General features: G+C 66.8%; 1 protein-coding gene across 4 annotated transcripts in view; it reads left to right on the plus strand.

The window, feature by feature from the left end:
* The first annotated feature begins 476 nt into the window (after nucleotides 1-476).
* KIF26A (kinesin family member 26A) overlaps nucleotides 477-24,328 on the plus strand; it is a 41,481-nt gene continuing 17,629 nt past the window's right edge. The window contains exons 1-4 of one of the 4 annotated variants that reach the window (XM_057544171.1): nucleotides 477-553; nucleotides 3,117-3,362; nucleotides 15,680-16,114; nucleotides 22,852-23,042. In XM_057544171.1, the coding sequence (XP_057400154.1) occupies nucleotides 482-553; nucleotides 3,117-3,362; nucleotides 15,680-16,114; nucleotides 22,852-23,042 (944 nt within the window). In that variant the 5' untranslated portion in view covers nucleotides 477-481. Of the gene's footprint in view, nucleotides 554-2,601; nucleotides 2,762-3,116; nucleotides 3,363-13,549; nucleotides 13,745-15,679; nucleotides 16,115-22,851; nucleotides 23,043-24,328 lie in introns of those variants that run through there. The other 3 variants (XM_057544172.1, XM_057544174.1, XM_057544173.1) reach the window with 3 other exon arrangements.

The following is a 24,328-nucleotide window of genomic DNA, read 5'->3' on the forward strand; positions in this document are numbered from 1 at the left end:
AGCACCCGGTAGGAGGCGCGCGAAGCAAGGGGGTGCGGACCCAGGCCGGGTCCTGGCCCCCATCCTCCGCCCCAGGGCCAGCAGGGTACTCGCCCCCCGCCCCTCCTCCTCGGGTGTGCGTGTCCGGGAGTCTGGCTCGCCGCTCCGGCGGAGGGGGCGCTGTCGGCGCGGGCGGGCGGGGCCGGAGCGCCGGAGCGCGGGGGCGCGCGGCGCGGAGCTAGCGCAGGGGCCGCCGGCGCGGGCCGCGGAGGACTGGGGACCTGGCGGGCTGCCCTGCGCGGTGCGGGGCGCGGCGGAGGCGGGCGCGCGGCCAGTGAGCGCGCGGGCGGGGAGGCGGCGGCGGCGGCGGCGGCGGCGGCGGCGGGAGGAGCTCGGGGCCGCTCCCCGCGCTGCGCTCCCCGCGCTCCGCTCTTCCATGGCGCTGCCGGGGCCGCCCGAGCCGCCCCGCGGCGCGCCCCGCAAGGCGCCCAGCCTGCTGGAGATGGGGGCGCTCTGCCTGGACTCGGAGATCATCCTGGGGTTCACCAGCCACCTCCTGCGGCGCCGAGCCAAGGTGAGGGCCGGGCGGCGGGACCCGGCTGGCGGCAGAGGCGCCGTCCCGCGACTTTGCGGCGCGGCTCCCGCGGCTCGGGGTGCGGCGCCGGGAAAGAGGCGGCAGGTCCCGAGCAGCGTCGCGCAGGCCGGGCCGCACTTTTCCCCCTTAGTGCTGCCCCATCTCTCTCTCTCTCTCCCTCCCCTCAGCGCGGAGTCCTGAGCGGGGGACTGTTGGCGAGGGAGGAGAGCGCAGCGCAGGGACTCCGAGTCCCACCGCGCGCCTTGCTGGGGAGGGCGAGGCAGGGGGCCGGGGGTCTCGCGGCTGATCCTGAGTCCCGAGGTGGTCCAGGTTCCGCGGGGCTGTGTCGGGCCGTCCCCGGGAACCCGGGTGTAGGGTGTGAGCGTGTGCTTCTGGAAGCGCCGCAGCCGTGCGGACAAACGAAGTTGCGGGTGTGGCCGGCCCCGGGCATAGCACAAGGGCTCCTGGGGCCGATGTGTTTCTGGAGGTGCAGGTGAGGAAGGTGAGCGTCGGCGTGCTATAGAGTCGCGCTTCCCGGGCCTGCGTATGTGTGTGTCTGTGTCCCAGAGCAGTTGAGGGGCGGGGGCTGCGATGTCCCGCGGTACCCAGATCCGGACGGGGGTGCCGCCCCTTTCCTTCAGGAGGCTTCGAGGAGCTAGGGAAGGGGAAGAGCTTCGGCCTCCAGGCCGAGTGTAAAGGGGCTGGACGACGTGGGACCGTGGAGTGAGAGTGGGGACCCTCTGCCCACTTTATGCTCCCCTCGCCACTTTGCAGGCCAGGAACGACTGGGAGAGCCAGGAGGGGCAGATCACCCCGCTCCACTCTTTTCTGGGGAGTGAGTGCGTACGTGGAGAGGACCTTTCAAGTGAAAGGGAGGGTGGGCAAAACATAAAGAAGGAGTCGCTTTGAGGGGCTCAGGAGAGGCGGGGAGCGGCTCGAATCTGTGTGAGGGTCTCACTGCGTGCCGGGGAGCTGCGGTTGGGGTCTCCGCCCGGGCCGCGGTTTTCCAGCCGCCCTCTGCTCTGGCTCCGCTCCTTCTAGCCCCCTCCCCGGCGCGCCTCTTCGCCCCGGACGTGTGGCGCGGGGCCTCTTCCGAGCCTCGCGGCGGCGGGTGCGCGGCGGCCAGCAGGGGGCGCTCGCGTCGCGAGAAACCGGGTGGCCGCGCCCGCGGAGCCCGACCCTGGATTTCTGGCTGACCCAGAGCCGGACCCGGAGCCGCCTGCCGCCTCGGATAGCGGCGACACTTAGGGCTGAGCTGGAGCGGGAGCAACTGGTCGCCGGAGAAGGGGGGCGACCTCCCAGCCGGAGACTAACAGGCAATTAATTCCGGAGCTAAGTTCCCATCTGCCAGGCCGGCTGACAACAGGTCCCGCGCACACCCCCAGGGCCACCTCCTCCCTCTTCCCGGGCGCACGGCACGCACACCGGCCTTCTTGCACACGCGCGGCTGCAAAAACTCGCGTGCCGTTTGCAGACACGCCTAGGCACAGATACACTGGCATGGGCGCTGCACGTTCCGAGATGCAGAGCCCGGCGATACTCACCCACGCGTGACAGACCCAAAGTGTGGCCACCGACACGCGGAGTGCGCTAGATTTTCAGGAAAAAGCGATCGGGAGCCTGGGGGCCGGGGTTCGCTGCCACTTCGTTGTGTGACCTTGGGCAAGACCTTCCCCTCCGCGGCCTCAGTTTTCTCGCCTGTAAAGTGACGAGTGGGTTGGGGCCTCCCAGGAGACCCCAGTGTCCCAGGAGAGGAGCAGGAAGGCGCATACGCGCGCGTGTACGGGGTATCTCACCGCGGCCCCCAGCGCCCCTCCCTCGGGCTGGGACTCGCCTAACAGGTTGGGGGCCTCGGAGTGGGTGCGGCCGCGCGGCGCTTAGGGACCCCCTCCCCCACACACTGCAGAGCGAGGGCTTGGGCGGGGCGGGACAGCTCTCCCGGAGCCCCGCCCCTCCCCGCCCCCGGAGTCCCCGGCCCCGCCCCCGTTTCCGAGCGCGCTCGCCGCCGCAGCCACCGCGCGCTCTCAGCCACTTGCCTGCGCCGCGAACTTCGGAGCGGCCGGCCGGGCCATGGGGGCGTCCCCAGGCCGGATCACGTAGCCGCGGCGCCCCCGGAGAGCCCTCGTGGCCCCGAAGCGACGGCCCAGCCCTTCCTGCGTCCCGGCCATGGGCAGCCGCGGCGCCCCCCTGTGTGCGGCGCAACCCGCGGTACGCGCAGCGGGGCACGAGAGGGAGGCGGGCGACTGGGGGCCGGCGGACGGCCCGGGACCGAGCCCGGGACGCAGAGGACACTGGCAGGGTGCGCGGCGCCCCCTGGGGGCCGGGCCTGGAGCGGAGCGCGGGTGGCGACGGGCCTCCTTCTGGGGGGGGGGGGGGCGGGCAATGAAGACCTCCCGGGATGAAAGAACACGGTGCGCTGCAGGTTCGCGCCCAGCGCTCGTAACTTTGTCGAGTGCGTCACTTGGTCTGGGTCGCTCTGAGGTCTGGAGTCTCCGGTGCTGGGTACCGGGGTGGCGCCGCCCAGCGGCCCAAGCTCACTGTCCCCTTCTACCTCCCCGACCAGGTGGCAGAGGGCGGCCCGGCCCGCGAGCCGCTGCAGCTGCTGGAGGTGCCCCCCCGCAAGAGGCTGACAGCCGGGCCCGAGCAGGACCCATGCGGCAGCCGCCCTGCGCCCGAGGGCGCCGGGGCGGGCGCGGAGCAGGGCCACTCGGCCGGTGGAGGCGGCTGGTGCCGCCACTGCCACACGAAGCTCGCCGAGCTCAAGCGACAGGCGTGGAAGCTGGTCGGCGGGCCCGGGACACCCCTCCGGGTAAGTGACCCTTCCTCAGGCCGGCCCCTGGGACGGGGCCCATGCTGGAACTTGGGAGTCTTTGGGGCCCGGAGGGAGGCGAGGTTCCACCGTGGATTTTTGGCCAATCCCTTCCCTTCTCTGGGCCTTGGTTTCCCGTCTATAACACCCTGTGTGTGAGTTGGGGCATTTCATCCTAAGAGGGTCCCACTGTCTGATCGGAGGGGGTTGGGCAAGCGTTTGTGCTGCAGATGTCCCACAGCTGGAAGCCTAGTGTGTGTTTGGGAGGGGGAGGAGAGGGGGAGATGGCAGGGCCTCCACTCTGGGCGGGACAGCTCCTGCCTTGCCAGCAGCAAGAGGTTATTTGGTGCGTTGTCGCCCTTGGGGCACCTGGGCCCCCAGCCAAGTGTCTGGAAACTGCACACCTGGGGCAGGAGGGCTTGGAGGGCCAGAGGGTGGGCCAGCTGCTGTGAGGGGGGGCCCCCTCCCTGGCCCCTCCCAGGGCCATGGATAAGAGTTGCGTATGGCCCACAGCCTGGGGCTCTGCCACTTTAGGCAGTAGTCACCCATCTGGTTCCCCAGGCTCCAGCCCCAGCTGCCAAGGTGTTGGCCAGGGGAGGGGGCTCTGCCGAATTCTGCAGCCAATGGGCTTGCCCTGGTCTTGGAAGGAGCGGGGACCATTGTTCCAGGAACAATGCGCTCTGGAAGTTTGCACAGCCTGGGAAGCTGGGGGCTGGGGCGGGGGGGTGGTCTCCAGAGGAAGCCCTTCCCGCCTGACCTGCAGCCTTTCTGAAAGCTGTCCTGGGAAGTAAGGCTGCATAATCCCCATTGAATCTAAATATAGTTCTCCGAGGAGGCCCTGCGGTCTGGGCGAGACCCTGGCCTCCCGGGTCCAGCGTGTTCCCCGTGGCATTGGGAGTGGGGATGTGAGTCTGGTTTGTGTCCTGGGCACCCTCGCTCTGCGGTCAGGGGAGGGGACCTGTGGCCCGTCCTGGGGTGGGGCTGGACGCTCCTGCATCTGCTGCCATGAGCAGGGTGCCCCCTTGCCACGCTCTGTGCCCCAGATGGCCTGAATCTGGTTGAAAAGACATGAGAAGACCTTCAGGGTCCCAGGAGAGGGTGTTTTGGGCTAGACTCCTGGGGGCCTGACAGGGCCACAGGGCCATCTTACTACTCCGTTAGGGGAAATTGAGGCCAGAGAGAGGAGAGACTTTAGTGACTGAGCTGGGCTTTGCCTGGTGGTGCTGGACATGTGGCCGGTGGGTCGCAGGTGGGCAGGGGATCCTGCTGGAGAGAGCTGCAGGTCACACCGGTCGCTGGTGGATTCGGGGTCCCTCACCTGGGAGGTCTCAGTGGTCTTTTCCTGCAGACAGTCCATCAGGGAAGGCCCTGGACCACCCAGAGTGCTCACCTCCCACCTCTCCTGGCCTCCCCGAGTTTGGCGTTTGACACTGGGTACCCCTCAGTGCCAGGGGAGGGCTCACCCCCTTCCCCAGCTGTCTCTGGCACCCAGCGGCCTGTTCACGCAGCAAACCAGGGTCTCTGGCCTTGTTGGTCTCTTTTGGCCTCTCTTCCCCCGCTGCGTTTCCTCCTTTGCCAGATGGGGGTAGCCTCCAGGGGCCCTTCTTGGGTGCTGTCCAACCTGTAGGGTGCTGTGCCTGAGGAAGGGAGGGCCCCATCATCCACTGTTTCTCCAGAGAGGGTGGGAATGGGCCCAAGGGGACTTCAGGCCCTTGGGCTGAGCCACCCGGGCCGTGAGACATGGGACAAAGTGGTTGGGGCCTTGGCGGGTGTCACTGTCCTGTGTGACCCAGGCTGATTCGCGCACAGCCTGCAGCCTCACCCGGCCTGCCCCAGAGCTTCCTGCAGGGCAGGCTGGGGAGATGGTGCCCGGGATGGGCTTGTGCAGCTGCTTCTGCTTTTAGTTTGGGAGGGAGGCTGGGGCAGCCGGGGGGACCCGTGTGTGCCCGGCTCTGGGTGAGCCCCAGGGGGTCCTCCCAGGAGTCTGGCCCGATGGTCCAGGGGCACTGGGCTCTGCTCTGAGGCTGACAAGGCACTGGAATGTAGAGTTTGTGTTCTAGAATTTACCCTAGGGGGCCCTTTTTTGTTTCTCATCGTGAGGAGATGAGCTTTGTGAGAACGGCACTTCACAGTTTACAGAGAACTTTGCTGCCTGTCATCTCACTTAGTCCCATGCTTGGGGCATCTGGGGAGGCCCAGGACCGGAGGTGGCTTGCTGGGCTCCCATGGCCTGGGGTGAGGGTGGAGCTGGGACCCCAGCCTGGCCAGAGGCCCTTGCCCCTGGGGGGTCCCTGCCTGGTCTCAGGTGGGAGGGAGGCTTGCAAGGGTCGAGGGACGTGATCTTTTAGCCAGCTCACGGCCACCCCATCCTCTGCCCGAGGCATCCCTGCCGGGGCTCGACTCCCCGCTGGCTTCTTGCCCACCCTCCTGCCAGCTGACAGCTCCGGGCTGTGGGACCTTGGGCAGGTTTGCTGAGAGCTCGTGGCCTCGGTTTCCCTCTCTGTACCTGGGACCAGCTTTGCGCCCCTTTCACAGGCGTGTTGGGCCGCGTCTGGCACAGGCTGGCCCGTGTGCCTCAGCCCTTGCTGCTTTTGCTGGGATGTGGGCTCGGGGGTCATGCTGTGCCCAGGCCTTTGGTGCCCATGGGAGGTGCGCGGGCGGCCTGGGTGGAGGGCCCGCCTCCCCCTTGCTGTCTCTGCTCCCTTCTCCCTGCACCTGCCTCAGCTTCCCCATCTGGGCAGTGAGGATGACCGTGGTTCCCGCCCAGGGACCTCATCCACGCGGAGCAGATAGGACTGTGCCCCCTGCTTTTGAGCCCCGATGTCCCTGGGGGCCGTGGGGGAGGGAACGTGCTCTGCCTGCCCAGCTTGGAGCCCAGAGACCGTCCTGCGTGAACTGAGAGGGGCGGTGGGCCTGGTTGGGGAGGGGATGCCAGGCTGGGGCCTCTGGGCCTCCACGGAGCTACCTCTGCCCTCACCAGGGTCCAGGGCCTTGTCTCCGAGCGACCCCTTCGGACCCCTGCGTGGCCTGGAGCATGCCCTTCGGACTGTCGTGTGGCCTCCATGGGCCGCTCCTCCCGTGGGCCCCGCTACAGATGCCCTGCTTCTCCCCAGACCCCCTCCCCCCGCCCCGACCTCCCCCGGTGGTCCTGCCGGTTCCCTGCCTCTGAGAGGCCTCTGCTGGGAGCTCCCAGAGCCCCCCACCCAGGGACCGAAGCCAGGCCTTCCTCTCCTCCACGACTGAGCGCCCTCCAGCTTAGCACTGGCCGCTCTATCCCCCGAGGCAGAACCTGAGGCCCCAGCCTTCCCTGGCAAACTGGTCACCAAGTTCCTGCAGGCCCCTTTCATTGTCCCCCAGCCCAGCCCAGCCCAGCCCACCCACAGCTGCCCACCCTCAGGGCGGCCAGAGGGGACTCTCTGAACCGTGGAGCCCTCAGGAGGGTCCCCGGCCAGTCCTGGGTCCTGCTGTCCAGCTGGGCCCTGCCAGACTGAGGCCAGACCGAGGCCCCCCGAAAGGCACAGCCCCTGGGCACGGTGCCCCTTCTTCATTGCATGGTGGTCTGCCACAGCGCCCCTTTGGCAGACTCCCCCCCTCCTCCCGTGCCCCTTTGGCAGACTCCCCCCCTCCTCCCGTGCTCATTAGGTGGAACCGTACAGCCTGAGTTGCCCTGAGCCCCGCCTGGGCAGCTGACGGTGGTGGGGGACTCAGACCGCACAGAGTGGCCTCACTTTGAGCTCCTGACACAGAGCCTGGCGGCCCTCCGTGTGCAGTGAACCTCCCCTCCCCTCCCCCGAGCTTTCCCTCCCCCACATCTCCACCGTCCTCCCCGAGGCCACCCCTGCTGCCACCTGGCCCCGCCTTTTCTCAGCCCTTCCCACATGCATGGAGTCTGGGTCACCCAGAAACGTTTGTTGAACGACTGAGTGACCAGACCTTGCCTCCCACACCCTGCTGTGTTCACCCCGAGGGCTGCTGGACTGGATCTTGGCTCTCCCCCCCGCCCCATATGAGGCCCTTGTGGAGGATGGCGGTCCCCAGCCCTTTGCAGCCGTGGGGGGCAGGGATCCTGCTTGGGGATCTGCTCCAGCTGCCGCCCAGATGCATCGCGTGGAGGTGGTGACTCTTCTGGAACCCGTGACTTCCACGTGTCAATACGGCACTGAATTGATTAGTGCTCGGATGGGGAAAGTGATCAGTTCTCCTTTCGACCTTGCGAATCTCTCGCTCATCCGGGCAGGGGGGTCTCGTCCTCCCCGGCCCTGTGAATTCCAGGACCACTGCCCACCCTTGCAGCCCCAGCACCGGTTCGTGTTTTTCACCAAGCTGGACAGAGAGTCTGAAGGCTGCCGGGAGGCCGTGGGCTCCCCCCGGGCACAGCTCGGGGTGACGTGACCAGGCTCCTAAGGCTAGAGGCCTGGAGACCCTCCCATCTCTCTCTGGGGCCTGGCTCGGGGTTGGTGGGCCTCTGTCACCACCCCCAGGAAGCCTGCGTGGTCTGTCCCCACCGCCCCCAGCTCTGACCGCACTGGTGTGCTGTGGTGGGGTCCCGGGGGGGCAGGGGCTTAGCCCGGCTGGTGCTGGACATTCGCCACCTGGGGTCACAGTCCCTGGGCCCCTGTCCCCCATGCTGTTTGGGGCCTGGCCTGAGCTCCACCGGCTTCTGGGGGGGGCTCCCCGGGGCGGGGCACCTCGTGTCAGCGGCATTCTCCAGCTGGGCCAGGTGTTGGCAGGCTCCAGAGGCAGCCGGGAGGTGTGAGAGGGGCGGGTGCTCCCTGGGGCTGGCTGCTGGGCGCTCTCCCAGCTGGTAGGGGACTGATGACTCAGCGGGGGAGGGATCAGGCCACGGGGACCAAGCCTGGGCCGGAGGAGGGAGGAGGCCGGTCAGGCCTGGCCTTGCCGCCTGGCCTCTGCGAGACCTCGGCCGGCCCCTCCACACCCTGCCCTGGCCCCCTCCTCCCTAGGTGGGCGGTGGTCTAGCTGGTGTCCCCTGCTGTCCCTGACAACTTCCTTTGGTCCCATCCGTGTGCCTGTCTTGGGTCCTTGCTGGTCTGGGGTTTCAGGGAGTGAGGGTGGGCAGTGGGAGGCGGGACTGAGCTTCGAGTCCTGAACACCTGCTCTCTGAACGTCAGCCAGAGCGGAGATGGGGCTTTGGGGGCTGGCCGGGGTCTGGGGTAGGGAGCTCTGTGTCTTGCAGGAGGGAGTTCAGTTGCAGTCAGCACTGGGGCTGAGCAGGGGAGTGAGTTGTGGTGACTTTCCTCACTGCCTCTCTGCTGAAAAGGGGAGGGTCAGGGTGTCACCCCTGTACCTCGGGCTGCTCAGTGCCTTGTCGGGGGCTTGTCTTGGTCTGGCATGGCTTAAAGGAGGGGGTCTGGGGCCTTCTCAAGGCTCCCTTGAGTGTCCTGAAGGGATCTTTTACTTGGGAGTTGGAAGAGCTGGTTGTTGTCTTGAATGGCAAGGAAAGTCTATTTTCCTTTTTCCTTTGCCTGCCAGGAAGCTCACAGCAAACGCAGTCTTCAGCCTCCGCCAACCGCATGGGCCCTTTCTCACACGTCTGTGGGAACTGATCGTTCCTGGCTGCTCTAACGTGACTGTCTCTAGCCACGTGGTTTTGCTTCCAATTTATGCCGAGTAGTTCCTGGAAGCCACCGCAGTTTTTGTACAAGAAGGTGTGGGGTATGAATAAATAAACAGGATAGAAGTGGATCGAGTGTCCCTCAGTGCGTCTGGCCTCTGTCCACTCGTCTGCTTCCTGGGGACAGGGAGCCTGTGTGTGGGGGGGCATTCAGGGCCAGGCTGTCCCCTGTCAGGTTTCTGGAAGCAGCCAGTCTGGGCTGGCTGGGAGCCGCTCTCTGGTCATCCACCCCTGAGCCCTGACCTCTGAGCCCCATGATCTCCCTTCCCGCTGGGTGGACGCGTGGCGGACAAGCCTCTCTCCCCCATCTCCTGTGGCCCCAGCTCCTGTGGCGTGGTCGCTTCTTGGCAGGGCCTCAGCTGCCCTGTCTGGGAACAGCGTCCTTGGGCTGAGTAGCCACTCTGGCCCCCTCCGGGTGAAGGGGCGCTTTCGCTTCTGGTGCTACGTTTTGTGGCCGAGGGACCCACGTGGACTGCAGGGCTCCTGGGGGGGCTCCCCGGACTCATCTGGTCTGGTCCCTGCCCCCCTGGGCAGCATCCCAGGCTTCGGCTGTGGGCGCTGGGCTGGGGCAGGGGTGGGTGGGCTCAGCTGGGCGCCTGGGGCTGGCGGATTTATGGTCCTACACGGCCCAGCGACAGGCTGCTGTGTCCGCCTCGGGTGGATGTCCTTACACCGCCGTGTGCGTTCACCTCTGATCCCGTGTGATGGCTGGCTGGCCCGCGCAACTGCCTCTGTTTCCGGGTGGAGCGTGCCGGGCGCTGGCCCTGCCCCGTGCCCTGCTCGGGGGTGTGGGCTGCAGGGTCGGCTCCTTCCTAACTGTCCCGTCCTAGGCTCCCCGTCCCCACCCTCCCCCACACAGCCTCGGTGCAAGGCCACAGCCCAGTTTTGCTTCCTGGAATCCCCGCCAGCCCCACATACTTGGCCTGTTCAAAACCCGTCACCAGTGAGCAGGCCTCTGGGAATTATGTGCTTAGCTTCACCACCCCATGCGCCAGGGGAGGAAATAGCGGACACACGGGTGTGAGTGACTTGCCCGAGGCCACGCACCCTGGCTTCCCTGCCCCTGAAGTCTGTGCTCTTAACCAAAGTGTCCTGGGAGGGAGGGCTCTGGAAAGGGGCACCCAGGAGGACCTCCTGGAGGAGGTGGTATTTGCTCTGGGCTGGAATTGGCCCAGAGATGGGGTGAGGGTCTCCAGGGGTGGAGCATCAAGAGCTCGAGGATGGGGACGCCCGGAGCACGTGTGGAGACTGTGTCTTGGGGGCCCTGTAGGGTGACGAGGGGAAAGCAGGATGAGGTCGAAGGTCGGGAGGTGGGGTGGAGTGCAGTTGCGCTCCAGCCCTGCAGTAGAAGTGGGGCCTGGGGTGTCCTGGGAAGCCCTCTGATAAAGAGCCGTAGTTCCGGGCTCTTCTGTCGGAGGGGCTGGCGGGCGGGGGTGGCCCTGTGTGCAGGAGAACACGGTACCTGGGGCCACCTGGGGGCAGGGGCCCCATTCGGCTTCTGCACCTGCCCCTTTTGCCGGGGCTCAGAGCCCCCCAAGTGGCATTGGGGGCCCTGGCCGTGGCTGGGCTTGCGGGGTGCGATCTGCCACGGCCCGTTGTCCAGGTGAGGAAACTGAGGTCCACAGGCTGTGCTCGCGTCCGGAGGTGGACAGTCGGACTGAAGGTCGTGTCTGGCTGGGCTCCAGGCACCCCCTCCCACCCCGCGGCTGCTTCTCCACCACCCTCACCCGCTGAGGCCGTCCTGCCTGTCTGGCCTTTAGCCCCCCGAGCCCCTGCCACCCTTGTGTGGCCTCGTGTGGAGGATAGGGGGGCCATTGAGGGGAGGAGGTCTCAATGAGCTAGTGTGTGCCCCGAGCTGCCCAGCTGGTCGGTGCCTGGCACAGGGCCTTGGGGATGGGTGCCGGGCAGCGCTGGGTGGGCCAGGCTGCGGCCCCCCCTGCCCCTCCCCCCGTGTCAGCTTGGGGCCTCAGAGCTGCAGGCCTGCAGGCCGGGGTGGTCTCTGGCGGCCTGGCTGGCAGAGGGAGGGTCGAGTTTGGGTCTCCAGGCATCCCACTGGACCCAGCAGGTGGTGGGGCCTGGGGCTGGGGGCTGGGCCCCTGGTGAGGCTCTGGCTGGGTGGGAGGGTGGGTGGGAGGGAGGGAGGGAGGGAGGGCCTGGGATGGCTGCGGTGTGGCTGGAAACCGAGCCCGCTGCACACGACCTGGGAATGTCCTCGACAGCAGAGCCTGGGAGGGCAGCGCCCGGCCCGGCAGCCAGGGGTCCCTTCCTGGACCTGTTGTCAACTCCGGAAAAGGGGGCCACGCGGGGTCACGGCCCAGCTGCTTTGTTTGTGGAGAGAAGGGAGGATGGGGCGGAGGGAGCTGTGGCTGGTGGGACCTTGCTCAGCGCCTGCTTGTCGAGTTTGACCGTGTGGCTGGCCTCTGGGCCCGTGTGCTCTCCTAGCCGCCCTGCCAGTGGGTGCCAGGGCGCCCTTTTAAAAGACGGGGTGATGGGGGGCTCAGAGAGGGTCATCTCATAGCCCTGCGGCCTGGGGGCTTTTCTGAATTGGAGAATAGAGCCCCTTCCCACCCCCTCCCAGGGGGGCATCCGTGGCAGTGGGGTGGGGGGCTTCTGGTCGGCTCCTCTCCTGCCCTGCGGGGGGGCCTGGCCGGCCGGGCTGGGGAAGCCTCTCCTGGTGGCGATGGTGGGGCAGCGCGGCCCCTCCAGGACTCCCTCACAGGAGCAGATGGAAGGATTACTTAAAGCAACTTGGAGACCCAGAAACAAAGCGAAGAATGAGAAGTCATCATTTTTAAGTGCGGGGAGGCTCCCTGAAAGCCAGGCAGCATGCAGGGTAGGTGGGACGCAATGTGAAATTGAATCAAATTAAGAAAAACATTTTCCAAATGCAAGTAAAATATCTGTTTAATTAGACCACAAAGAGGAAACTGAAAGTAATATTTTGCGGCAGGGAAAGTACTGTCTTTCTGAAGGTGCTGGGCTCCGGAGGGGAGGGGTGGGCCCCAGGCTGCACGGTGGCCGGGGCTTTCAGGGGTTAAAATTCTGCAACTTGGGGCTGTGGCCCCTTGGGGGCTTGGGCCTGTGGACCCTGGAGCTGCCAGGAGCTGCCCCAGGGCTGGGAGAGGAGACCAGGCCCGGGGAAGGGAGGGCTGCACCTCCCGGGCCTCCCCCAGCCCCCCGCCCTGTCCTGGGGCCTGAGGATTGTTGGCTGTACTGGGGGGAGGGGGTGGCTGAGGAGTGGGGAGGGGCCTTTGTCTCCCTGAGGGCTGCCCAGGGGTCGGCAGGTGGTGTGGAAGGTGCCGTCACCCCTCACCTTCTGGGGTCCAGGGTGCCCATCCTGGGAGTGGCCTGTGCCAGCTCCCAGGAGAAGCCCCCGCCCTGGAGCCCCGAGCGCTGGGCCAGGGTGCTGGGGGCGGGGATCCCGGCTCTAGGCCTGTCCTGCCCAAAGCTTGCGGTCCCCAGGCTAGTCCCTCCTGTGTGGGCTGTGGGTCTGAGTGACCAGCGTGCAGTGACTGTCCCAGGCTGCGCAGTGGCCCACTGCCGCCCGAGCAGCCGCTTTGGCCCCTGCGCTGGCCCAGCCGGTGCTGCCTGGCCTGTCTGAGGGGCTCAGGGTCCACTGGGCTCTCCGTGTGGTCACCCCAGGCGGGTCCCTGCTCCTTGTTGGCCTTTGCCATCTCACGTGTGTGACAGGAGACAGAGGTTGGAGAGACAGGCTTGCCCCACGCCGTGAGCCCCTTGAGGCCCGGGGGATCAGCCAGGCCTTCGGCAGTGATGATGTGAGGGTCCCCCAAGGGGTGGGCTCGGCTGCCAGCGCTGCAAGGGGGTACTTGGCCCCTCAAGGGGGCTTTGGCCATGGGGTGGGCCCGGGTGTGTTGGGCCTGGCCTTCCTGGGAACTTGTGAAGCAGGACTCGGGAGACTGTGGCCTGGGGGGGCCACGAGCGCGGAAACCCCTGCAGTTGGCTCACCGAGCAGGTGACCGGGCAGCCCTGGGCTGGTCTCCCTGTGCGGGGGGTGCTTGAGCTCGGGGGGCTCTCTCCCCCCAGAGCAGACCCTTGTGGTTCCCACCTGGGGCTTTGATGCTCAGGGCCTGAGGCCTGGGGCCGCTGGGGCCTCCCTGGCGCCCCACCTGAATTCCTCGGGACCGGCTGGGGGCGGCGCTCGGGCGGGGGGCCGCCGTGGCTGCGTGGTGGGGGTCTGGTGCGGGCCCAGGGCCGTCAGCAGCCCCCCACGCCCTGCGCTTCCCACTTTCCTTCCGGCTCCTCCCGTGCAGGCCGTGGAGGGGATGTCAGGTTGGCTCCCCGGAAGCAGAGGCCCTAGAACAATGGGCGGCTGGGCCTGGGGCGGGCGGGGCCTGGGCCGCCTTTCAAGTCGGGTTAATGGCTCTAGCGGGCGGCCCTCCCTTGCCCTCTCACCAGCCCACCATTAGCTGCCTCCCGCTGAGTGGAAAAACCAGAGTCATCAGGGCCGGGCCTGGAAAACTGGCAGGGTTGGGGGTGGGGGATGGAGTGACAGCCGGGCCGTGTGAGCCAGGCGTGGCTGGGCCGCCGTCTGGATTCCATCTGTGGCCCACGGGCGACACGAGTGGGGTCCCCGCGGCGTTTCCGGGCCTCCCCGGGGCCCCACGGGGGAGCAGCAGGCGGGGGTGGTGTCGCTGATGGGGACCAGACATCCCGGGCGCTTCCGAGGCTCTGGGGCCCGCCAGCCCCAGCCGGAGAAAAGCCAGACCTTCCGGAGTGGCCCGTAAATCAGGTAGCTGGCAAGGCCTGGCCTGGCTGGGGTCGCGCTGTCATTCGACCCGGCCTGCCCGGGCGGCGCGTGAGGGGGCAGCTCTATGGCCGAGCCTGCCGGGAGCGTGGGGCGGCACAGGCACACCCGGCTGGACGTGCTTTGCTTTACTGCGCTTCACAGGTGCGGTGTGTTCTGCGAGCCGAGGGCTTGTGGCAAGCCTGTGTCCAGCGAGTCTGTCAGCGCTGTTTTTCTGACAGCGTCATTTTTTAATCCGTGCTGTTTTTTAACGTTAAATTGTTTTTTTTTAGACACGATGCTATTGCACGCTGAACAGATTACAGTGTAGTGTAAACATAGCTCTTATAATTGGGAAACCAAAAAACTCATGTGACTCGCTTTATTTCAATACTCCCTTTATTGCGGTGATCTGGACCGAAACTGAAATATCTCCGAGGTCTGCCTGTCCTGGGGACACAGAAGCAGAGCGATGGCCTGCTGATGCTGGACCAGCAGAGTGTACTTCCATGGCAAGGCCACTCTGTCTCAGCTGTCACCCCCTGGAGCCCTCCCCGGCGTCTGTGGACACTGGTCAGGCCGGCCACAGGTCAGGCTCGGGGAACCTTGCTGGGATGATTGAGGCACCCACTCTGCACGGTGCTTACGGCTTCTGCATCTGAGGGTTTGGAGAGGTCGTAGGCCTTTTTTGGCCAAGAGGGCCGCTGGACTGGAGCCGGGCCTTGCCTAGAACCTTTTGGGAGAAGTGTGGCCAGGGAGGGGGACAGGCCCTGGCTCTGCAGATTTGCAGCGGGTCCAGGCTGTGGTGACGGGGAGGGATGGGGCCGGCCGAGTCCACCAGCTGGCCGAATTGGAGACCCAGGCCCGCATTTGGGGTTTGCTCTGTCAGGTGGCACTGGGAAAGTCCTGGGTGGTCACAGCCACAGCCGGGCTGGGCTCATGCTCTGCTGAGGGGATGTCCCAGCCAGGCACCTGTGGTTGGGGCTTGCCCCTCGGGAAAGGGGCAAAGATGCTGAGGGGCTGGTCCCAGCACAGACCCGGAGCCCTGCGGGGCTGCCCCGGGGAGGGGCTGAGGCAGAGCCTGGTGGGTGGTCGAGGTGCAGGGGCTGGGCCCTGGGAATGGGACTCTTGATAGCTTCCCTCCAGTGAGTTTCCTTCTGAGGATTGGCTCTCTCCTCCTCTTCTTTCTTCCAGAGATGTCAGCTCCTCCAGGAAGCCCTCCCTGACCTCCAGGCTAGGCGAGGGCCTCCTCTGGGCTCCCGTAGCTCCTCTTCTTAGCCCTCTCTGGTTACCAGGCTCGCAGTTAGACCCGTGTGTCCCCCTCAGTGCAAGGCAGGGGGTGGGCTGCAGGGACCAAGTCCACGCCCGGGAAGGAGCGTGGAGGCCATCGAGCCTTGCCTCCTGTCTCTGCTGGCCACGCTCGGCCTCTGTCTTCCCGTGGACCTGGAATCGCCAGCTTGGCCCTGTGGAGCAGGGCCGGAGATGCCGCAAAGGCAGGGAGAGGGTCTCCAGCCCCCCAGCCCCACCTCCACTGGCTCTGGAATAGACGTTGCTTCCGGCCGGGGCCCTGGTGCTGGCTGCCCCCAGCCTGCCGTGGATGCCTTGTTCTGCCGGCCCCCTGGCTGCTCCTCGGCCAGGCGGCCTTGGCCTTGGCTGCACGTCGGGGAGCGTGCGAATGCCTCGTTAGCCGTGAGCGAGCGTGGTGATGACGGCAGGAGGAGCTGGGCAGTTGTCAAGGGCACCGCGAGCCTCACTCTCAAGCCCCGATGATTATTTCCTGCTGGGTGTGTGCCGACGACACCGTTCGGGGCTTATTAGCAGCTATGGACGGTGCAGCGGCCGCCACGCACGCTGGCCTGGCGCCGTGGACGTGAGGACCAGGCGGTGAGTCCTGGCACCCAGGCACTGATCCCTTTGTCCCTTTGTCCCCTGTTCCGCCAGGACCCGTGCCTCTCCGCTCTGCTTCTTGACGAGCTGCCTGCGTGTCGCCCGGAGGCTGAGCGCCGCTGTGACGTCTGTACCACGCACCTGACCCAGCTCACACGGGAGGCCCTGCGGCTGCTGCAGGCGCCCGCCAGCCGCGAGGACCCTGACGCCCCCCATGGAGGCCCTGGACTCATGCCCCCCAGCCCCGGCGCCGCCACCAGCCCGAGGGATGGACCGGCGCCGGTGGGCCCCGTGGGGCGGCAGCTGGGCCGAGCGGGGCCAGACAGGAGGAAGGGGCTGGGCTGGCCGTCCGGGCCCAGCGTCCAGGTGTCGGTGGCACCCGCCGGCCTGGGCGGGGCACTGAGCACGGTCACCATCCAGGCCCAGCAGTGCCTAGAGGGCATGTGGAGCGTCTCGAGGGTCAACAGCTTCCTGCCACCGACGTGCCTGGTGAGTGCCTGGGGCGCAGCGGGCTGTGGGCCCCCGGGACACCAGGCAGGACGCTTACAGCCGGTCAGGGCTGGGCGCTCTCCGGGACTGAGTGCCCAGCTCAGTGGGTGCCCTGCAGCAGGGCTCCCCCTAGAGCAGGGGGGCTGCGCCTTTTGTAGGAGGCCCCAGGCATTCCCAAGACCCTCGTCCAGTCAGGCTGCAAGGTCCCTGGGGGGCAGGGTCCTCTTGTGTCCCCTGGAGCTTCGCTTCCACCTGGCCCGGGCATGTGGTTGGGGAAGGTTTGGCCACTCTGAGAGCACGCGTGGCGCCGTGGGCTGACGGAAGGGCCCTGTGGGCTGCTGGGACAAGATCAGGCCGTCATCCAGCGTCTCCCCCTGGTGACTCCCCGTCCAGGCTCTCCTGCCTGGAGTGCAGCAGCCCTGGGCGACACAGCCCTGCCCCGTGGACGGGTGACAGAGCCCGGAGGGTAGCGGGAGGCCTGCAGGTGGCGGGGACCCCGTTCCCGCTTACACGGGGCCTGGCCTCTCAGGAGCCGCCTCTTTTTGGGTGACTGCAGGATACCCCCCTCCCCGCTCCAGGGCTCCCCTCCTCAGGCCCACCAGATTGTCACCCACAGCAGTGGCATGACTTCCGTGGAACCAGCTCTGGGCACCAGGGGTGCCGGGGGTGCCGCGGACCTGGGCTGGGTGTGCTCAGGGAGGGCCCCGCGGCCTGAGATGACCCCAGCTCCAGAGGGCGGAGCTGGGGGCCCGGCCCCGCCTTGGTCACAGGGCTTCGCTGGTGGGAGTTTCTCCCAAGTGTCCTCTGTGCCCCCCCAGTCTTCCTTCTAAGAGAAGGCGTACCAGGGTAGGGGGTCGGGAGAGGGTGGGTTATCGGATCGGGGGTTTCCTGGGACGCTGGAGGGAGTTGGTTTGGGTTTGGTGATACGTGGGACTAGGTGTTGTGGGCGCCGGGAGGGCCTTTCCCCAGGAGGCCCAAGCCCTGCACGACCTGGGGTGGTGGGGTGCCTTCTCCTGGGGGCCCAGCCGTGCCCAGAATAGGGGCTCACCAGGCGACAAAGTAGAAGGGACCCTGTAAGCAGAGGGACTGGTCTGTGTGCCTGGAGGTGGGGAGGCCTTACTGGGAGACAGAGCTGGGGGTGGGGTCGCGGCCGGCGGCGAGCAGGTGGTGGTTGTTTGTGGCTGTATCATCTGCCCCCCGTGGAGCCCCAGGGGCAGGGAGACGGGTAGGTGGCTGTGAAAGCCTTTCCAGTCGCCACAGCGCCAGCTGCACCAACTCGCCCAGCAAGTGTCTCTGAAACAGAGCACGAGGCAGACGTCTCCTGGGGTCTCCGTGCCCCGTGGGGCTGTGGGACAGGGAGGCACGAGGAGGGCCCCCAGCTCTTGGGGCAAAGTCCGTACAGCCCCCGGGCGGGACTGACCCCCGCCCTGCCCCCGCCTCTGGGCTTGCTGTCCCCTCTGAAGGCACTGAGATGTGCTGGCTGGACGTTGCCGCCTCCAGGGTGGCCCTTGGCGAGACCCTGCCCTTGCTGGGAGCTGGCCCCCTGTGACTCGCTGCTGGAGCTGGTCCGCCTGAGGCTGCCCTGTCCTTGGGGCCTCCCTGGCCCTCAGTAGCCTGGGGTGCACAGGGGGCTCCCGGGAAGAACTTCTGGGTCTGAACTAGCCTCCAGTTGGTGTGACAACGCACCCTGGGTGTGGCCTCACTGCTTCCGACTCCTGCATTTGTTAAGTCCTGAGTGAGGCCAAGAAGTGGGAGGCCAGCCTCTGCCGTGCCAGTCCCATGGTGCCTCCTGGCCCGAGAGCTGGGCTGCCCGGGAGGAATGTGCCGAGGGGCTCGAGAGAGCTGGGCGGCTTCCTGGAGGAGGTGGCATTGAGCTGGGCCTGGAGGGAAGTGTCAGAGATAGTGGGCCCAGCGAGAAGTGTATGGGGGCAGAGGAGGCTGATGGGAATAGCCAGGGGGCTCCTTACCTGGGAGGGAGCTGAGCGCAGTCTTGCAGGTGGAGAGAGGGGTTGGCCGCGGCTCTGAGGGCTCCAGGAGGTGGAGGAGTGGGGTGAGCGGAGGTGGGAGAGGGCGGGATGGCACAGTGCCTTGGTGCAGCCTCCCTGCGCTCTGGTGGGGTCACTGGCCTCTTGCTGGGCAGCCCCGCCGGCGGCCTGCACACCATAAAACGTGAGCATTTAAGGCTCCTTGTTGGTTTTATGTGTGCATTGATTGCATTCAGGGTGGGTGGGAGTGGATGTATAATTAGACAACAGTCCTGGCGATCAATAGAGAGATTATTAGAACCATAAATAGAACCTTTGGACTCAGATGAGGTAATTTCCCCTGAACCGGGGCATTGATCATTAGAGGTGGCCCTGGAGTGTTAAAATACTGCACGTTAGGCTCTAGAATTAAATACTTCTGGAGAGACATGCCGTGAATCTCCACCACAGCCCATCAGCGGCCCTGGGTGCCACGGTCTCTAGGCAGACTTGGATCTGGGCGGGCGAGGTGGGCGGAGAGGGCCTGGCGTGTTCTAGGCGCTGTGGCTGGGAGCCTGCGCCGTGGGCTGCCGGGGGTCATTCTGTGCGCGTGGCTATCTAGTGTCCGGGTGGAGCAGCCCTCGGCCAGCCACGCTGTTGTCGAGACTGCAGCCCACGTCCCCGTCCAGAGCACAGAGCTCGGCGCTTTCTGGGTCATTCACCTGCCGAGTGTCCGGTGATGATTCCCGGCGGTGGGAGCCGCCCAGCGGGGCAGTCGGGCAGTTGCTTTGCAGACTGTGTCAGGCAGAGGCACTCCTGCCACCGTGGGGGATGGAGGTGCCCGTGGGCCACCCCAGGTGCTCTGCCCTGGCCTGCTCCACGGGCACACAGCTGTGAACCGTGGTGTCTCCCCCAGGTTGGCAGGGCCCCGTCAGATGTTCACAGGACATCTGCACTCATTTTACAGCCAGATGCCAAGAGATTGAGGCTTTGGCCTCCTGACCCCACGGTAGGCTAGAGGTAGCACCGCCTGGGGCGGCCGAGGGCGGGACTGAGTAACTGGGTGAAGGGTGCAGCTACCTTGGGTCCAGGCTAGCAGAGCCTGTGCGAACCTTCCCTAGTCTTGTAGACACGGGCCGGGCCCTACCCAGGGTCCCACAGTTCGTGGAGGAGGACCTGGAGCAGAGGGTTCCCAGCCTGCTGTAGGGGCTGGGGCAGCGGAGGCTCGGCCTGGACAGGGAGGATGGAGGGCTTCCTGGAGGAGGTGCTGCACGCTGCTTTGAGTGGGAGGTGAGGTCATTTTTGGTGGAGCCAGGATTTCCCTCTGTCCATGGAGGCTGGGTGGCCCCGGCTTGGGGACCTTGCTCCTGCTGCCTCTGTGCCAGCCTGCTTGCCTCCCCCCACTTCCCGTGAACCCTGGCGGGGTCCCTGGTGGGTGCTCACCTGTCCTCGGGGACAAGGCCGAAACGATGTGGGAGGGAGGGAGCTTTGTCTCTCTGACCTGGCTAACCCGTTGCTGGTACCCCCTCTGGGCCTCAGTTTACCCACCTGTGGAGTGGAAGTTGGACAGATGGCCCCCCACTTCCATGTGAGGCTGCTTCTGTGACATGGGGGCGGGACAAGGCACCTGCAGAGGCTTGGACAGTCCCAGCCCGGGGCCCTCTGGGTGACCAGGCAGAGCTTCAAGGGGGCCCGGCACAAGCCCAGTGAATGACGCCACCCGTACCCCACTGCAGGGCAAGATTCAGCTCTGGCCGCCCCTTAGCCACCTCCTCCTCTGCCTCCCCACCTTTCCTCTGGGCACGAAATAGCCCCCGGAGAGGTATTTATCCTGAGGAGCTGGGGAACGCTGTCCTTCACGGGCCACAATCTTGCAGGTACGGAATTCAGGCCCAAGGGCTCCTAAGGAATGGGTTAGCTTGGTGTTTCCCAAACCGTGCTCCTTGGAGCCCTGGCGCCCCGTCCTGGGCACCCTGTAGAGAGATCTGGAGCCTCCTGCAGGGGCCTCCCGGGACGGTGGGCCCGCCTCACGCTCTCCTCTCCTCGTGCTTTTCTTTCGTTGCTCCTGTGGCGCCTCCATCACGTTTTCTGTTTGGCCGCCCGCCCGCCCCCTGTCTGCTGTCCCCGTGGTGTGTCGTGTCCTGGTCTTCCCTCCCGCCCGCCCCCGCCCCCGCCCCCTGTCTGCTGTCCCCGTGGTGTGTCGTGTCCTGGTCTTCCCTCCCGCCCGCCCCCTGTCTGCTGTCCCCGTGGTGTGTCGTGTCCTGGTCTTCCCTCCCGCCCGCCCCCTGTCTGCTGTCCCCGTGGTGTGTCGTGTCCTGGTCTTCCCTCCCGCCGCCCTCCCCCGCCCCCTCGGCTTCTTTTGGCGCGTCTGGGCTCTGCTTCCGGCAGGAATCGGCAGCGGCCTCCCGGTGGCCGGAGCCGGGTCTCGGCAGCTCGTGGGCCGGCGGAGCCGAGGCGCGTGCGGGACCCCCGACAGGTCAGTGTGGGGCTCGGCCGGCCGTAGGCAGGCTGGGTGGCCTGCACCGTTGCTGGTGGGGCCGGACGTTCTGGCTGAAGGCAGAGATGCCGGCGTGGGAGGTGGGATGTTTGGGCCCCGCGGGGGTGGGTGGAGGGCCGTGTGGGGCCGTGACCTCGCAGCCCTGTCCCCTGCCGTCCAGGCGGCCTTGCTGGCCAGCGTAGCCGGGCCAGCCTGGGCCGCTGGACATGGGCCCTGCCTCGGGCCGGGTGGAGCAGCGGGTACCGGGGGCGTTGCGGGGGTGAGCCCTGCCCCGGCCCCCGGGAGCCCCCGGCCGTGTGCTGCTCCCAGGGGGGTGCTCAGCCAGACCCAGGCCAGGCCCTGTGGGTGACGCAGCTTTTAACATCAGTCCTGTCCTCCACCGCTCTGCTCGACAAAGGAGTTTAGATCTCTCATGGGGAGCACGTATGTTAAGTGACAGAAAGGGGACTGACGTTTGAGGTGAGGGAGCATCGCACGTCACGTGCGTGTAAGGCCGCAGGGGAAGCAGGCAGCGTCCAGGCTGTCGGGGACCTTGGCTGCCCTGCGTCACTCACATTTGCCTTGAGCTCCACAGCTGCCTGGAGGAGAAGCAGCGTCTGGTTCCCGTTGCCCAGGTCTAGGCCTGGCTGACCACCCCCCCTGCTTGTGAAATGTTCCCCGTGAGCGGGTGCCCCTCTGCTCCTGCAGCCCCCCTTCCCCTGGGGCGCAGGGCCCACCTCCTGGCCATGAGCTCTGCGTGTCCCTACCATGCCTTGTGCTTCTGGAGGACAGATTTATTGAACACCTACTATGTGCCAGGCAAGGTGCCGTGGATGTGGAGGAGACCGGGCAGGTGTAGAGGCTCCCTCCGGGGCCTCCTGATTCCTGGCATGCACTAGGTGCTCATGCAAGCTTGGGGGATGGGAGAATATGGTGCTGTGTAGTTGAGCCTGGCCTTGTTTCTCTGTGAGTGGGCAGCACTAGGTAGACTGGGGGAAGCTGGGGGAGGTCAGGGCAGGCACAGGGAGTGGCCTGGAGAAGGAGAGGGCTGGCCGGGCTGGGTTCTGAGGGATGCATAGGAGTTCCTGCCCTATAGGCAGATGCAAGGCAGATGGCAGGGTGTGGTGCGCTAGCACAGTGCCTGGCGAGGGCCCGGACTATTCCAGGTTGGCCCTTCTCTGCCACTGACCTGTCCTTGCAGCCTTGGGGGTGCTGCTGGTGCTGCAGGGGGGCCAGGTGGGGGTGCTTGGCGTCTGTCCAGCCTAAGGTTTGGGGCTCCCTTTGAACTTCCTTTGCAGACATGGTTTTGCTGTGTCCCTAGGGGGGTTTTGGGAGCTGGTGCTGACCACGGGCTGGGTGGGGTGAGACCCTCTGCCGTGGTGAGGAGGAATGCTGCCGTGAGGTGGCAGGACCTCCTGCCACAACATTCCTCCTGGGGCCCATGATGGCTTATTCTGCTGAAGCGCCACCCTGGCTTGTGGCCGTGTCGCTTGGGAGATCCCGAGGACGCCAGGCCCTCTAGAGTGTGGCTGCTCCCTGGGTTCCTCACAGGCAGGGTCACCAGACAGACCCCTGTCCTTCCATCCAGGTACAGAGGACGCCTCGGACAGGGCTCAGGGCCAAGTGAAGCCAGAAGCCCCAGGGACCGGGCTGTGGTGCCTGGGGAGCCTTGGAGGCTGGGGCCCTTGGGGAAGGGGATGGGGCTGGGGTGGCCGACGTCCACCCCCCTCCAGGGCCAGGTCTGCCCTGGGGGTCCAGGGCCCGACACATGCGCATGAACGTAATATACAGTGGCCGGATCTCAAGTTTGCCAGCGCCGTCCCGGGGAGCGTTTAATTACCTTTGTGCTTCGTTAGGAGGCTGTCTCCCTTTCCGGAATTTATTTTAACTAATTAGTTGGAAATGCCAGAGCAGTATTTCAGATGATGGGAAGACAATGTATTATCATACATGGGGCAATTAGTGCTCGTGACAAATATTTATTGTGGTTTCTTCTCAATCATGCCTCTGGGTGCTCCCAGACAGATGGCCCAGGGGTGAGGGGGGGTCCCTGTCCATCGGTCCCGACCACTGTGGTCACTGTGTTTCTGGAACTGGAAGGGGGAGGGGCTGGGAAGTCCAGGCCCTGGGCGGGCGTCTGTGCCCACCTCTGCTCCGGCCACTCTCTGAGCCGGCTGGTCCCGTGCGCGCAGGGCCCAGGGAGCTTGCTGGGCTCCGGGGTGCACGGGCCTGCTTCCCCGGCGCCCCGGTGAGGGACAGGTGCCTGTCCCTCATGTGGGCTCCCTGCTTCCCTCCAGGCTGAAGCGGCAGTGGCCGCGGTGGCGGTGGCAGACACGGTCCGGGACGGCCCCCCTTCCGCGGGCCCTGATGGTGCGTCGAAGACGTGGAGCCGCGGCGGGGCCTGCACGACGGCCCTGGTCACCCCAGCCCCGGGCACCCCAGCGGGGGCCTCCACGGGCCCATCAGCCGCAGCCTCCTTCTTCCTCAGGTACGTCCTCCTGGGGCAGGGCCGGGGCCTGGCCTGGGGGCAGCTCGGACGCGGACAGCGTGAGGGGGCCTGGGGACCTCAGCCCCCGGCCTGGCGGCCTGCGGGCCTTCCCGGGGAGATCTGTGGCCTCGCGCTGCCGGCAGTCGAGCGGAAGGGGAGCTCGCAGCCGTCCTTCCGTCCGGCCGGCCTCTCAGGGCGCCACATCGACGGCAGTGAGAGTGGAGGCCTCTCGCCCTGGGGGCGGGGTACAGCCAAGGACAGGGTTCAAACTCTGCCCCTCCGAGCTGTGCAACCCTGGGCAACTCACGTAACCTCTCTGTCCTCTCTGTGCCTCAGTCTCCTCAGAGGTGCAGCGCGCTGATGTGTGTGAGGCCCTGAGAGGACGCTGGCCCAGCGGGCGGACGCTCAGCTGTGGACGGTGGATGTCCTCGGGCGGCCCTGAGCCAGCGCCGGCGGGAGGGGGAGGGTGGCCATGGATGGGAGGCAGACGAGGCAGGTCTCAGGGCAGCTGTCCCTGCAGCCGGGAGCACAGGGGTGAACGGGCCCCGGGGAGCGTCCCTGGGCGCCCGAGGAGGTTGGGGTGAGCTGGGGAGGCTGTCCCGGGGGCTGGCTGCACCCACACCCCGCCCGCCGGGCCCCGTCCTGGGGAGCTGCTGGCTCACCCGCTCACGGCTCTGCTGCCAGATCCGGCTCCACCGTCAGCAGGAGCCGAGTGGGCCCCCGTCCCGGGCCCGAGCTCCAGTGCGTGGGGCCGGCCGGAGCCCGGCGTTTGCTCCGTCCGCGTCCCCGGGATGCCTTGCGTGGCCCCGCAGACACCAGGTTCTGGGCCGTCGGCTGGCGTGGACGAGGCCTGGCAGGCCGGGGTGCTGCGTGAGCAAGGTGCGGGGTGGGGGGGAGTGGTGCGTGGGAGCAGGGGGTCCCTTCTCCCACCTGCGCTCCCCCCGGCAATGACCTTGGGTTCCGAGCTCCCCCCTGCGGTGTGGGGAATGCAGGATGTGACGGTGGTAATGAGTGGTGATGGCTGGCCCAACACGGGTCACTGTCCCATTAGCAGCCCCTGCGGGCGCTGATGAGCTGGCCCCCGGGTCCCAGGAGCCTGCGCCGCGTCCGCTTGGCCCAGTGGCGGGCACGCGGTGGGGCGTTGGGGGGCGCCGGGCTGGTCAGCTCAACCAGTTAGATGCAGAGAGCCCGGCTGGGCTCTGGCTGCGGGGCGGGTGGGGCCTTCCTGGAGGGCCCGGGAGCCCTGTGGAGGGGACGAGAGGGGCAAAGCGGGCCTCGGGAGGTGT

The sequence above is a fragment of the Balaenoptera acutorostrata genome, chromosome 3 (genome assembly GCF_949987535.1).
Source record: "Balaenoptera acutorostrata chromosome 3, mBalAcu1.1, whole genome shotgun sequence".
In the NCBI taxonomy this organism is placed as follows: domain Eukaryota; kingdom Metazoa; phylum Chordata; class Mammalia; order Artiodactyla; family Balaenopteridae; genus Balaenoptera; species Balaenoptera acutorostrata.